We start from the raw sequence: 14,858 nt of genomic DNA, 5'->3' as shown, positions 1-14,858 counted from the left end.
ATAATGGCACACTCCTGCGCAAAGTCGTGGTGGTGTAGGTCATACTGCGTTGCTGTTGCATTATGCTTTGAAGAGGCAATATGGTCTCGTTTCAATGCAGGGTCATGCCACCCTGAAGAAGTGTGTCAATGCTAGGTCATGCTATGAAAGATGCAACTTTAAGTATTGTTGCAATGTCATAGCATATTGCTGCAAGGTGCTGAAGATGCAGGGTCCTCAAAACATAGCACCATTACCTGCTTGACCTAGTGTGCCAATGCAAAGACATAGCATCACCCCATAGCAGGTGCTGCAACCAAATTCCTGAAATAAATGTTCATCTCTTTAACATTCCTGTGAGCTGGGCTTGCAGGACTCAGGAAACACTTGCAAACATTTGCTAGAAGAGCCACGTTCTAGTTTACTTGCAGTTGGTCGGAGCATGCTTTCTAAACATGGGTTGACTTCATCCACACTGGCTGGTCAAACTGTTACCAGGAACCAGGCTAGCTAGAACTTTGTTTAAAGCACTTTCAAACAGGTTGGTTTCCGAACTTGGTTTAAGGGCTATAGTAGATGCATCTCCCTGTCCTATAAATGAGTTGAGATGAACCGGCTCCCAATGCTACTATGTTATAGTGCACATATAGGCTACAGGAGCATCTTCACCAGGAATGGGTTTGGAAATAGGTCTCCTGGGTTTATTTTGGTTTATCTTCTTGTCTTTGATGATGTGGGTTTGGCAATCCTGCCACTACCAGTCTGGGACTGGAATGGTCTTAAACTCAGCAGCATTTCTACTCTCAGCTTCTGAGTGGCTGGCATAGACCCGAAGCGCTACCTGACTCAGGCCATTTCACCTTGGTATCTGCTCCAAGTCTTCTGAGTAGTATTAAAAAATAGAGAGAGATACTTTGCTTCCATTAGGGGTGGGGATGGAGAGCAAGAAAGTGTAGGGGGTTCATACTGAGTTCATCTGAGTCCTAAAGTCTCATTACAGAGACATTTCCATGGTGAGGCAATGACCCAGCTGGTGTGTCTCTGAGGTCACTGAACTTTTGCAGGAAGGGTCAGCTGTGCAGGGTGGTGGAGGAGCAGGTTCTGATGAGAAGGGGTCAGTCAGCTCATAAAGACTAGCAGAGAGTCCTTGCAATGTTTCCATTATGGCCTCTAACTCTTTGCCTCATGTGGAGTTGGTTGAGAAGTGCAGCTGGAAGAATGTAGACAGCAGGGGAGAAGGAAGGTGGAGGACTGGGCTGGCGGGTGGGGGTGGGGGTGGGGGTGGGGGCGGTGAACAGCTCTGTCAAAACATTCTCTCCTAATGGATTTCTCAAATGTACCAGCAGGCAGGTGTCACGTCAAATGCCTTCCCTTATGAAACCTGATCTGTTCCTCTTTGTCTGGTACTCTCATTCTCTCTCAAAGGCACCCTCTGTTGGGTTTTTTTTAGCCCCCAGGAACATGGTGTGTGTTCAGGGCATGGTGTGGGTAACTGGGTCAGTGGACAAAGGAACTTGGCCAAAGTTTGGTTCGTAGCCAGTCATTAGAGCCTTTCTCCCTCTCTGGTATCTTTCAAACTCATTTTAATTTTTATGTGCATAGTTGCATGTAGAGACCAATAATTCCCTTCTGTTTTTTCTGTGACCCCCCCCCCATTCCCTCCAACATCTCCCCAAACAAACTAGGGGTGGGGGAACCTTAGGACACAATAACAATCTAGTGGTAAACCAGCCTGTGGCTGTCGAGTGTTTGACTCGAGCAAGAATTCCCTGTACGGAGATGCTTAGAATTCAGGCAATGGAAGAGTTTGAAGTGGTGGTTGTGGTCACAAAAGTGGACTCTGAAAATGACTTTTTACTTCCTGTTCCATATTTATTAATTCTCCATTTGCTTCCAGATCAAATCTTTCAAGTCTGCGAGTTGAAGTGTGATCTTTTTTTTTTTCCTCTATGCCCAAAGTTTGCCTTCTAAATCTCTTGAATCTATCTACTCCTCTGCTCTCATCTGTCTAAACCAGTGGTTCTCAATCAGGTCTTTCAGGGGGTACATCAACTCATCCAGATATTTGCCTAGTTTTATGATAAGCTACATAAAAAGCTCTAGCAAAGTCAGTATAAACTAAAATTTCATACAGACAATGATTTGTTTATACTGTTCTATATACTAGACACTGAAATGTGAGTACAGTATTTATATTCCAATTGATTTATAACTATATGGTAAAAGTGAGAACATAAGCAATTTCTCAGTAACAGTGCGCTGTGATGCTTTTGTATTTTTATGTCTGATTTTGTAAGCAAGTAGTTTTTAAGTGAGGTGAAGCTTGGGGGTACGCAAGTCAAATCAGACTCCTGAAAGGGACACAGTAATCTGGAAAAGTTGAGAGCCGCTGGTCTAATCTATCTGTTTGGGATGTATAGCATGGGAGGATGCATAGCATTCATCACCATATTATCCAGGGGCTGAACAGTTAGTTTAGATCCAGAAAGCATTGTCCATAGTAGCCTTCACACTTGATCCTGCTCTTTGTCTTTCCCTGGTATCAGCTAAGCAAGCTCTGCCCCACTCGTACACCAGCTGTCCGGAGATGGCACTGAGGACATGTGAAGTGAGAGAGAACCCAGAACCCAGTTTGAGTCTTTCACAGTTGTACAATTCTTCCTTCAGATGCACTCCAGCAAGTTCCTAGTGAAGTCAGTAGGAGCAGTGAATGCATAATTAGGGGTAGAACTGAATCCACAGGAGGAAGATCTGGGCAGCAAATATTTTTATCCATTTCCTGCACCTTCCATCCAAGGATCTCAGAACACCTCACAGACATTAATGAATGGGGATTGGTCCTGCTTCAAGCAGGGGGTTGGACTAGATAATCTCCTGAGGTCCCTTCCAACCCTGATATTCTATGATTCTATGAATTAATCCTCACTGCCCCCACATTTTCTAGTTCAAGACCATCCTCCCCACTTATCAGAAGGGGATGTCATTTTGTAACCATATTTCGGGTGTTCAGGTGAAGTCAAAGGATCATGATTTAATCCTCTCTTCTGTATTACCCAGCCTTTGAACCCTCTCCACACAGGCTCAGTTCATGTTTGTGGTAGCTTCTGGGCAGCCCGGCTACAGTTATGTTTGAAATGGCACTTACCTTTAGAATCTCAATTTTCAGTTGCTCAGTAAGTTACCTTTTAGGGCTGGGATTTCTCATGTTCATACACATCCCAGGAGCAGTTTATTCGCACAGTTTCTTGATGAGCCCTTTTTGGAGCTATTAGGTGATAGAAAGGAGCAGCGTTCTGGCACCAGCCCAGTCCCACTCATCGCTGAGGGCACCCCTTCAGTACCATCCGTTGCCAAGAGGCACTAAACTGGGCCCTGACTCCAAACCTGAGGTGGTAAAGGTCAGACAACAGGAAGAGGATACTCTTTGCACCAAAACCAAGACCCAGAGTGTGACTAGCTTTATGCACTGAGCCAGCCTAATTTGTATGGACACGGAAGACCTGCTCCAGGGGGTGTCAGGAAGCCAAATCAATATTTGTAAAGCTCTTTGAAGTCCTAGGATAGAAGGGCCCAGTGTTAACTATATGCATTGTCTTGTTCCCCATTGTGTGCTTTAGTCCAGCTTTGGAATCTAGCTGAATTACAAGTTTACGTTAGGAATATACCTCAGGTTGTTGGGGTGGTTTTTTTGTTTTTTTGTTTTGTTTTTTGTTTTTTTACTCCTTTCCATTAACTCCTGAATTTCCCACCCCAGTGCTAAGACTTACTGTTACTGTCCTCTTAACAGAGATCAAAGACTTCAAATTTGATGGCCAGCATGTGATTGAAGTGGATGAAGGGAACACAGCTGTGATTGCATGTGACCTGCCCGAAAGCCACCCCAAAGCCCAGGTGCGCTACAGTGTGAAACAGGAGTGGCTGGAGGCCTCCAGAGGTGAGCTGCGTTCAGGGAGGGGAGGGTCCCTCTACTCTCTTTGCTACTCCGTGCTTCTGTCCCAGCGAGCTCTGTCACGTCTCCATATCCGCTGGCTCTGCCTTTCCCTTTCCCTCTAGCTCTCTAGTCTTGCAGAGAATAAGCCCTCTCTGCCCACTGCCTGATGTACGTCTCCCCCACAGCTGCTCCTTTCTGAGCCGCTGCCTGGCCTCTGTGTTGTCCCCAGGCAGCCGTGCCTGAGGGGGCCATGCTCAACAACAATTTGCAAACAGAAAAAAGAGGGGGCCTGAGTTGAATAAATCCTAAGTTTAATTTTGTTAAAATGAATTATTCACCCACGTGACCAGAGATGGGTCAGAACCAAAGCCCCAGCTCTGAACCCCTATGAACCCTTGGGAAGTTTTAAAATCCAGATCTGAATGTTGCCACTTGTGTCACAAGTACAGATGGGCTCTTCAACTTCACCAGAAGGTTCGTTCATCTCCCTCCTCCCCAAATCAGTTCTCTCCTTATCCCGATTCTGAGACTGAATCAGCTTATTTCCAGGAGAACCGTTCTTGTGATGTTGATTTATCCAGTTCTCTTTCCCTCCTCTTTTCCCACCTTCTCCCTTCCCTTTGCCCAGGCATGTTTGGAACCTACTGCTGAGATGTTATCTGGCTGGTAGAATAGCTCCTCACAGAGAAAGGTCCTCTCTTCTTTTCCCTTACAGACAACTACCTGATCATGCCGTCTGGGAACCTTCAGATAGTCAATGCCAGCCAGGAGGATGAAGGAACGTACAAATGTGCTGCCTACAACCCCGTGACCCAGGAAGTGAAAACCTCCGTCTCCAGTGACAGACTTCGCGTGCGACGTAAGATGCCTCCCTTTAAACATTTTGGGTTCCTGGCCTCCAACCCATCCCTCTTTGCGTGTGCGACATTATCTTTGGCATCTCTTGACTGTTGAGTGTTTACTTGGGCAGCCTCCGTGTTCTATTATTGTAGCTTTATGTATGGACTTCATGTATTTGCTCCTGGAAAACTTCCTTTGCAGCAGATGGTGGAGGGCTGTAGTTTTCACAGTAGAAGGTCGAGAGGTCTGTTCTCTGTGCTGCATGCGCATGCGGCTACCCCGCGGAATTGTTATACCCTCTGAGGAGCATTTAGACCTGGGAGCAAGGGTCTGAACTCCACTGCTTGACTGGGTCCTCTGCACATTGGTCGCATAAGAACTACCAAGTTTCTCAGCCTGCATGGTGCATCCGTCTGTCCTATTGTCCAGAGGAAGCAAGCGTTCTTGGGGTGCCGCTGCCCCAGCCTATTTGTAGGAGCTGCAGTGTCTTATTCTTTTTCTTCTCCCACCTCACCAGGCTCCACAGCAGAGGCGGCGCGGATAATCTATCCCCCGGAGGCTCAGACCATCATCGTCATCAAAGGTCAAAGCCTCATCCTGGAATGTGTGGCTAGCGGGATCCCGCCTCCCCGGGTCACCTGGGCCAAGAACGGCTCCAGTATTTCTGGCTACAACAAGACCCGCTTCCTGCTCAGCAACCTGCTGATCGACGCCACCAGCGAGGAAGACTCCGGCACATACAGCTGCATGGCTGACAATGGGGTGGGCGAGGCTGGAGCTGTGTTCATATTCTATAACGTTCAGGTGTTTGGTGAGTAGTACTGCAGCTTTCCTCCCGTCTCCCCAGACAGAGCCCGGGCTTTCTCCTAGCACCTGTTTCAGGGACAAATATCCACCCCACCTCCATTATAATGTGAAGTGAACCTACCCTCCTTGCTGGCATCTTTAGCGCCAGTTTTAGTATGAGGTGATGGAATTGCCCCTGCGGACCCCATCACCTGCCCCTTTCACCCACAGGTTCCACTGTGAGTCTAAGATGGGGGACTCCCCTTGGGGAATCCCATCTCCCATTATTTATATTTCTGCTTTGGGTACTCTATAGCACCCATTAGCGTAGTATCTAGCGCTTTCCAGGTACATTGAAATCTGCATGGGAAGGGACCATAGCGGACTTCAGAGTCTGAGCCTCCTTTTTCCAGAATTTGAGGCAAGAATGTTTAGGAAGATAAGTCCCAGATAATTCTGCAGAGCATTTCCCCCTTCCGACAGGCATTAGCTGGGACTTGAATGGATTTGGTTTGAGCCAGCTGTATTTCATCCAGGCGCTGGTCTCCTGTAGGCATCGGGACACCTTTGTAGTGGCACTGGGGAAAAATGGGATACACAGCTGTGTGTCATTGACATACTGTGGACACTGGACGTGTGGCATCTCACCACCTTGCTGAGTGGTCTCCTGTGGAGACAGGAGGGGCGACAGGGTGGATCCCTGGGTGACCCCATCAAGGAGGAGGACTTTTCTTGGTTGAGGCTCAGTTTTCCAACCCCTCTCTCCGCTAGAAGCGAATGACCAATCATGGTAGTGCTGTGCACTTTGCTAGAGCTAAAGCAAGTTGTTGTTTCATGGCTTTTGCCCTACAGAACCTCCCGAGGTCACCATGGAGCTGTCCCAGCAGATCATTCCCTGGGGTCAGAGTGCAAAGTTCACCTGCAAGGTGCGAGGGAACCCCCAGCCCTCGGTCATGTGGCTGCGCAATGCCGTGCCTCTCTCCTCCAACCCCCGGTTTCGGCTGTCTCGTAAGGCTCTGCGGGTGATGAGTGTGGGGCCTGAGGATGACGGGATCTATCAGTGCGTGGCAGAGAATGAAGTTGGCAGTGCACAAGCCATGGTGCACCTTAGGACCGCCCAGCCTGGTGAGTCTTCAGTAGAGTTCACAAGTTACCTTCCTGCAGTGCTTTAATTCAAGGGGCTAATGTACAAATAAGTCACTGGAGTACGAAAGGGCTGATACCTCCTTTCTGTCCTGCTTGTGTTTCAGCTGTCCTGCTCTTCTAGCAGCTTAACTCCAAATTGCTAGGGCACCCCCAGCTGGCTCCTCACACTAGGATCTCCATGTCTCCTGGTAGGAGCTGGCTATGTTACAACAAGTGCCACTTGTCTCCTTCGAGTTTTATCATGACAGGAAGGGGTGTGGCCCCACTGGGCCTGTCTGTGGTAAGAGGTGCTACAGAGCGATTGGAAGCTGCCCTCTCTGCAGTCAGCCCCAGTGTCCATGTGCCCCATAGTTATTGTGGGAGAGATGGAGGGGTGTGTTATAGTTATATGTGATGGAGAATGTCGTTCAGACAGAGTGAAATGGATGCAGCAGCCTCTTGAGAAGCTTGGCTATGGTTCCTCTAAGGTTCATGGCACCAGGGCTAGCAGGAGAATTGAGGTTGCTTCCTACTATCTCTGCATTTATTAGTGATTTAAAATGGCATTTGTTCTGTCTGCCCCCTCTCCCTTCACCCCCAACTTGTATTTCAGGAACAACTATGAAGCCATGGCGAGACTCCAGGTCGGGCTCAGCTCAGTCCCCCACGCCACTGTTCAGCGACAAGGCTCTGAAGGAAAAAGCCATGTTGCAAAGGCCTAAGCCTACTGTGCTGGAAGCATCTCTCCAGTGCATGACTAACAGAGGGCAGGTGTCTCCGGCCGAGGCGCCCATCATCCTCAGTTCTCCCAGGACGTCCAAGACGGACTACTACGAGCTGGTGTGGAGACCGCGACACGATGGCAGGGCCCCCATCCTTTACTACACTGTGAAGCATCGCAAGGTACCACCATGCTGCTTCCATGTTTCCATCACTGATGCTCTGTAGGTGAATTTGTGACTGGGCTAAGCAGTTATCTAACAGTGCATTCCAAGTGCAGCCACTCACCTCATGGGGGCAGTCACTCACCCTTGCAATCAGATGCGCCTTACCTGTGACATTTGGTTTCCTCCTGCGTTTGTTGCTGGGATGTCCTAAATTTCTGAAACTAAGTCTCTAGGGAAGAGCGCACATTGACTCGCTCTGTAACATTCTGTGTCTGAGCCAAATCACCCAATGACAACACCCAAAGCCAGAGAACACTCCTCTGCAGCTCCTTGGTGCTACCGTAATATAAACATTAAATAATAATTTAAAGGTACAGAATGCAGGCAACAAAATTACAGTTCCTTTTCATTTGGAAAACCCAACAATGTGAAATGCATCCACCCCACTAACTAAATGGTGCTGTCCAACAAATAGCAAGGCTAGGACATGATGTGCAGGATTGCTATGCTGACAGGTACGGTAGCTGTCCTAATAATCCTAAATCTTCAGGGAATGTCCCAAACTACCTGTTTTTCTAGGCTTTCTCCTGGAAGCCAATACGTGACAAGATGGTGAGCACACAACCTACCTGGTGGTGTGGAGTGAACTGTTATTGCTCTGGTAACTATCCTTGCCTTGTTTCAGGGATTAACCCCTTGTAACATCATAAAATGTCTTTGACCAACCTAATCACTCATGATGCTGCTCCTCCTGGTGTGAATCATTGCTGGGACTTTCAGACTGATAGGCCAGATTAAAATTTCCACCACTTGCACCCTGGAATGTTATTTTAACACACCAGGTTATAAGTGTTAATTAACATTCAGAATGATGAACCTCAAATTTTCATCCTGAAACACAACTCCTGGTCGAAATGCAAATATACACGTTCCTTATGTTTGTGCAAGTTCAACTCTGGGCCATACATTTTTGATAGGGGCCGCTGGGCTAAGGTGCTTCATTTTGGGGTGGAGGTGTCAAAAACTACAGTGCCCAAAATCCGGCCGCCACTTGAAAATGTTGAGACACTGTCAAGATAAAAATTCTATTTTTTTTTTTAATTAAAAAATTCCGTCCTAGTTTTAATAAGTTAATGTTGGAGGTATTGTTGGAGGTTAACGTTGGAGGTAATGTTGGAGGTATTTTTTTGTAATTTACTGCTGCTGTTCATTTACTTGTTGCATTTCCTTCATCACGGACAGAAAACCGATATAGATTTCCAGTTCTCACACACTCCAATTCTGTTGTATTTGGAGGATTTCAAATTTCAATTACATATATATGAAAAATGTGCCGATTTTCTCAGAAATGATTAAGTTCATGAAACCATTTCTAGTTTAAGGCTTTATAACCCTTGAGAACATCCTTGGTTTTTTTTTTCCCTCAATAAAACTGAAATCTGGGGCATAAACTAACCATGTCTCTTTAAACAGCCATTTACAATAAAGATGTGAGATGTCAACACAAGATCTAACAGAGAAAGGGGATAAAACCATTGGCTCATTGAGTCTTTCCATCTGTAAGGACAAGATGCAGCCCCCGAATAGCATTGGAATGAAACCAATTCTGCGGGTGATCTTAGCTTATGGGCTGCAGTTTGTTCTTGTTTTGTTTGTTTTTTCAGTGTTTCACCTGGAAGGTCCTTAGGGCAGAGAAGGTTGCCAAGGGTCACTGCTGTCTGCACTAACACATTTTCAGTGTAGTCCAAATTCTCAGTTGGAGACTCTTCCTTGTGCCTCTTAGGTCCCTACATATGGGGTTTAGCCCCATTAACCCTTAATTTGCTGTCCTTTCTGTGACTGCCAACCCAAGGGATGTTTAGAATTAGGTTTTATAAAGATCCAGATTTAATGAAAACTAATATGAATAGAAATATTTGTGTGTATGTGGTGGGGGGAGAGGAGTTATTTCAATTTTAAAAATGTATGTGTAAGAGAGAGAGAGCGCTCACACAAGATCTGCTCTGTTGGAAATCCATATATGTCAGAGCAGTGCTAACCTAGGATCTGATTCTCAGCCATGCTGAATACCTGCGGTTCCTATTGACTTCAGCTGGCATTGTGTGTGCTGAATGCCTTTGAAATCAGGCCCCTTAGAGTATGAGAGTGAAACTGACCAGTCAGCGGAAGGAAGTGCAAAAAAGTAAATAAACAGCACAAATAGTGAAAAGCAAATAAGATTGTAAAGATTCTTTCTGTTGTGCTAACTTCAGCGGCTATTAATGATTTAGAGACTTTTACAAATTTATATCCACCCACATTTACCCACTCTATAGACACGGGAGCAACTACTCTAATGTTCTACAGCCTAAGGGAAGTCGGTTCCTACCCAGCCATTCTCTGTTTTTAATATTCTTCTTTACACACACCCCAGCTCCTGCTTTCTTGAATGTAACAGTCCTGAGGGACCTCTCCCTGGCCTCGCAATCCCACAGACTCTGTAATAAACATAAAACAGGGTAGACGTTAATCCGTCAGTGTCAAACACTCAGAGAAGATAAATTACAGTGCAGAGGCTTGGCATTTCCGTTTCATCACATTGCCTGCACTGCCACTGCTCCTCTCCATGCAGGGTCATTGAGGTGTCCTGCCTGCTTGCCTGCACAATATTATCCTTGCACTTGCAGGTTCCCCTCTTTTGGTTGGGAGGAAGAAAAAGAGAAAGGCCCCATACCTGTTCAATTACACTGAAAGATAAAGCTGTGTTAAAAAACCCTTTGGAGGCCATGGCCATATGCTGCATATTCCATGAAGAAAGCTATGTTGAACGAACACTAAGGTTGCATGGTGAAGTTCTCAAAAGTCAGGAAATACCAGACATCAGGTCACAAGCTTAACTCTGCCCCCTTGTTCCTACGCGTCTCCGTTCAGTGTTAAACTAGAGCAGGGGTCGGCAACCTTTCAGAAGTGGTGTGCTGAGTCTTCATTTATTCCCTCTAATTTAAGGTTTCGCGTGCCAGTAATACATGTTAACGTTTTTAGAAGGTCTCTTTCTATAATATATAACTAAACTATTGTTGTATGTAAAGTAAATAAGGTTTTTAAAATGTGTAAGAAGCTTCATTTAAAATTAAATTAAAATGCAGAGCCCCCCGGACCGGTGCCCAGGACCCGGGCAGTGTGAGTGCCGCTGAAAATCAGCTCGCGTGCCGCCTTCGGCACCGTGCTATAGGTTGCCTACCCCTGAACTAGAGGGTCACATAAACTCATATAATGTAATATAGCTTTAAATAACACTGACTCTCTTTGCCCCGTTCTAGGCAGCATGAGAACATCTCTCCTCAGCCATTGGCTGGGTCTTTCCAAGAAGCCTAAGGGAGTTAGGCACCCAATTCCCATTGAATTTCATTTGACAAAGCCCAGCCTTAAAATCCCCTTGTGCAGACAGTTTTGTTTTGTATCACTGGAGCTGACCCCGCTCTCTGATGTTCTCTTCCTTGTTGGTGCATCAGTGAGGCCCTCAGCTAGAGTGTATGCGGCATTGGGAGGTGGATTTAAAATCACCCCTCCTGGGGGTATTGCATTGAATAACACTGCTACTCTGAAACTTGTTAATGGGCACTCCCTTCCCGCACTAGCAGGACAAGTGATTTTAGGGGTCCAAGGACTGTAATTGTTACTCGTTATGTACCGAGCCAGCAGGGGGTGCTCAGCATCTCACACACTATAAGGGGAAATTATTGCATGGTATTTGATTTCCCCTGAATTTCTTGATGACTGAATAACAGATGTAAAGAGCTACACCCTGATATTTGGTATCTGAAGGCTGATGGCCATGGGGTAATGGCTTGTCGACACTAAACAGAATGGATTGTGACCTGCAAGCAGGTAACTATGCGCTCTAGCATGCAGGGGGTGATCAGCTAAAAAAAAAAAAAAAAAAATCTAGGCAACTCGCACAACAGGAAATAGATGAGCCTAAATCTCACAAAGTAAATGGGACCTAGGTTCCTAAGTCACTTAGGCACTTTTGGAAATTGTACCCTTTGTGTTTCGGTGGGAGCCTTCCCACAGCAAATATAAATGGCACGGGTTACGTTTGTCCAGACACATAGAGCAACCAGACACTTTAAGTCAGAATGACCGTTGTTTTATCATAGGTGAAACATCAAAAGGAGAAAGAACAAAAGTGAAGTCACCATGAGAGAGCACACTGTGTGTGCGTGCACGCAGGCGCAGTCTGACAGTCTGCTGAATTGAACACAAAATGGTAGACAGAAGAGTCCTTGGAGATTTAAATATGCATTACCATTATACAGCTAAATACCCTGCAGTATCTATTAAGGTGGGGTGAGACTAGAGCAGTGGCTCTCAACCAGAGGGATGTGTACCCCTGGGCGTATGCAGAGGTCTTCCAGGTGTACATCAACTCCTCTAGATATTTGCCTAGTTTTACAACAGGCTACCTAAAAAGCACTAGTGAAGTCAGTACAAACTAAAATTTCATACAGACACAATGAGGAAGTAAGCAATTTCTCAGTAACAGTGTTGTGACACTTTTAAGCAAGTAGTTTTTGAGTGAGGTGAAGGTTGGGGGGTACACAAGACAAATCAGACTCCTGAAAGGGGTACAGCAGTCTGGAAAGGTTGAGAGCCACTGGACTTGAGGGTGGATAAGCTGTCCTAAGGTCAGAAGAGCATCCCCAACACTTGGAGGCTTATCCTAGACATATCTGACCGGTGAGCTTTGCAAAACTGGGATGGAAAATCGCACTCCTTTGCAGAAAGCCAATGGCTGGGAGAGACAAGTGAGACAAACTTTTTCAAACTTTCCAGGCTTTATTTCAAGTTTTAGGCAAAAGTTCAAGTTCAGCCTAAAAGTAAATGAAAGCCAGCCCCCCTTTCCCCTGGCCAGGCCAGTGATTCCTGTGCTTGTTACTTGTTCTTCAGCAGATTATGAACTCTTCAGCCAACTGGACCGTCAGGGACATCCCTGCGACTCAGCACCACCTGACCCTGACCAGACTGGATCCTGGGAGCTTGTATGAGGTGGAGATGGCAGCTTATAACTGTGCAGGGGAGGGACAGACGGCCATGGTGACCTTCAGGACTGGTAAAGATCAAATCTTTCCCTAGATGCTTTGGTTTAACTCCCTGAGGTCCCATCTCCCAGCCCTTGATAGCAGGCACCGTTCTGGAGTTAGCCTCTCCACCTTGTACCCTGCCGATGACTTTTAGCCACGTACTGTGTTTTGGTTCAGTGCCTGTCAGGTGGAAAGGCAGCTGCCCCCCACGTTCAGTGTCGCCGCCCATTACAGGAGAAAATGAGCAGGGTGGTAGGCAGTGTGTTGACAGCACTGGATGTGGGGAATCAGGATTCCTGGGTTCCATTCCTGCTGCTGCCAATCACTGGCTAGGTGACCTCAGCCAAGTCCGTTCCCCTCTCTGTGACCCAAGTAGAGGTCTCTCTACCAATGGTTATCAACTTCTCAGGTTCAGCTAGTGGGAGAAATGGTGATGGATTTTTCAGGAAGAATTTAGAAATGTTTTTAAATGGCAAAAAATGTAGCTGAACGTTTCTAAAGAGTCACTTGATCTTCACAACACCTCTGAGCCTAGAGCCTGTTCATCATTGCTGAAGGCCCTACTTCATTTGCGATATTGTGGAAATTGCGGGTCCCACAATATTAGGCTTCCACTGCAATTTTGATTGTAATTAGCTTACTTTGCCCAGTCCACAATTTTGCATACATTTTGAGGTTTGCAACACACACTTGTTTCCCCGTTAGTACAGTAGAATCCCATTTATTCGAGCTGATAGTGGCTGGAGCTCGGGCTCTCAGCCACACGCATTAATGTCTGTAATATAGTTGCAGCAAAATGTCTAGTTATGGAAAAAAATTAGCAGGTATAACATAATACTTGAGTGTTTATATTGTTCCAGCAAATTTATCTTAAACAAATAGGTCTTTTCTAGCTTTTCCAAGTTACCGCAATTAATAAAGGTCCATTATCACTTTTCCGCGATTTTCCACACCTTGCCTGCAGCTCAGCTGCAATTATTTGACAATCATCCTGCAATACAAGTAGGACCTTATCAATGCTGTGAAATCCTTGGGTTCTGTAAGTGCAAAGTGCTACTATTCCCATGTAGTGGCTGCGAATTTCCAATGGGAAATAAACACCAGTGGATAACTGTCCATCATGCCTCATCTTCTCTGATGTCATTTCTCTCTTGGCCAGGCCGACGACCAAAACCCGACATTGTCGCCAGTAAAGAGCAGCAGATCCAAAGGGACGACCCAGGCACTAGCACTCAGAGCAGCAACCAGCTGGACAACAGCCGCCTCTCCCGTAAGGCCTTGCCTGAGTGGGGAGGGGTGAAATGCCGTGTGTTGTGGGGATCCAAGGCCAGGCTGTGTCGGGATCAGAGTCAGTCCCTGGGTAACATTAAGCTTAGTTTATGGGGGTTTTTTGCTCATGACTAGTCGAGCACAGAGCATTTGTGTCACCTGCAGAACAGCACACCTGCTTCCTTTCTCCATCCCCAAGGAAACCATCGGACATCTACCCTGCTCTTTAATTGAATTTCATGCTGGTGAAGGGTGCAGTATTCCCAGCCAGGGAGACTGCAAGCCACAGAACCAGTGCAACATGGCGAAGGGACCATATACATTTCTCACACCCCATGCTGCTCTGGAGGGACCCCTTCCAAGGACGAGCGGGGAGTCCCGGCTTTGTAGCCCGTGAGGTTCTTGGCCTCTCAACTGAGCTTGCTAGCAGGAGGATGTTTAGTGCTAACTCTAGGGATGGTTTTGTGCAGGGCTGGGCCTTGGCATTTCGTTGCAGATGGGGAACGTCAGTATGAACCCAGCCCAGCTTGTGCTGTTCGTCATGTCCCATCCCATGGGTATTGTTTACTGGGGCCATTACCCTTCCTATGAAGTTCTCTCTTAATTGTCTGTTTCCCCTTTGTATTCATTCTTCCTTCTCATTCCCCTTCTTTCACTCCTGCATATCTTTTCCTCCCACTATTTTGATGGTTTTCCTTCAAACTTTTTTCCCATCATGTATAATTTTTCCATGTTTCTCTGTTGTCTCATTTCACTCTCTCCTCCTCCTCTCTCTCTCTCTCAGCTGCTGTATCAGTCTCTACCATCTTCCTTATCATTCACTGCCTCTGCATACCCCATCAATCAAACTCTCTTCTCTACCTCGATCCTGCCACATGCACACATCCTTCTCCCCGACACACAGCCCTTTTCCCTCTCCAGACACACACATGTACAAGACCCCTGCCCCACCTGGCCTGCACACATTTGCTTGAGGCT

At 46.5% G+C, this 14,858-nt stretch overlaps 1 protein-coding gene across 7 annotated transcripts in view; it reads left to right on the top strand.

Moving 5' to 3' along the window:
* The window catches only part of BOC (BOC cell adhesion associated, oncogene regulated), a 93,772-nt gene that overhangs the window by 68,988 nt on the left and 9,926 nt on the right, over window positions 1–14,858 (top strand). For 4 of the 7 annotated variants that reach the window (XM_045001597.1, XM_045001571.1, XM_045001589.1 and 1 more), the window contains 7 exons: window positions 3,767–3,913; window positions 4,626–4,769; window positions 5,268–5,561; window positions 6,389–6,661; window positions 7,275–7,564; window positions 12,478–12,646; window positions 13,771–13,881. In XM_045001597.1, coding sequence (XP_044857532.1) covers window positions 3,767–3,913; window positions 4,626–4,769; window positions 5,268–5,561; window positions 6,389–6,661; window positions 7,275–7,564; window positions 12,478–12,646; window positions 13,771–13,881 — 1,428 coding nt within the window. The remainder of the gene's footprint in view (window positions 1–3,766; window positions 3,914–4,625; window positions 4,770–5,267; window positions 5,562–6,388; window positions 6,662–7,274; window positions 7,565–12,477; window positions 12,647–13,770; window positions 13,882–14,858) is intronic. The other 3 variants (XM_045001606.1, XM_045001622.1, XM_045001613.1) reach the window with 3 other exon arrangements.

The sequence above is a fragment of the Mauremys mutica genome, chromosome 1, assembly GCF_020497125.1.
Source record: "Mauremys mutica isolate MM-2020 ecotype Southern chromosome 1, ASM2049712v1, whole genome shotgun sequence".
Taxonomy (NCBI): Eukaryota; Metazoa; Chordata; order Testudines; family Geoemydidae; genus Mauremys; species Mauremys mutica.
This window is presented reverse-complemented; position numbering and strand designations above follow the sequence as displayed.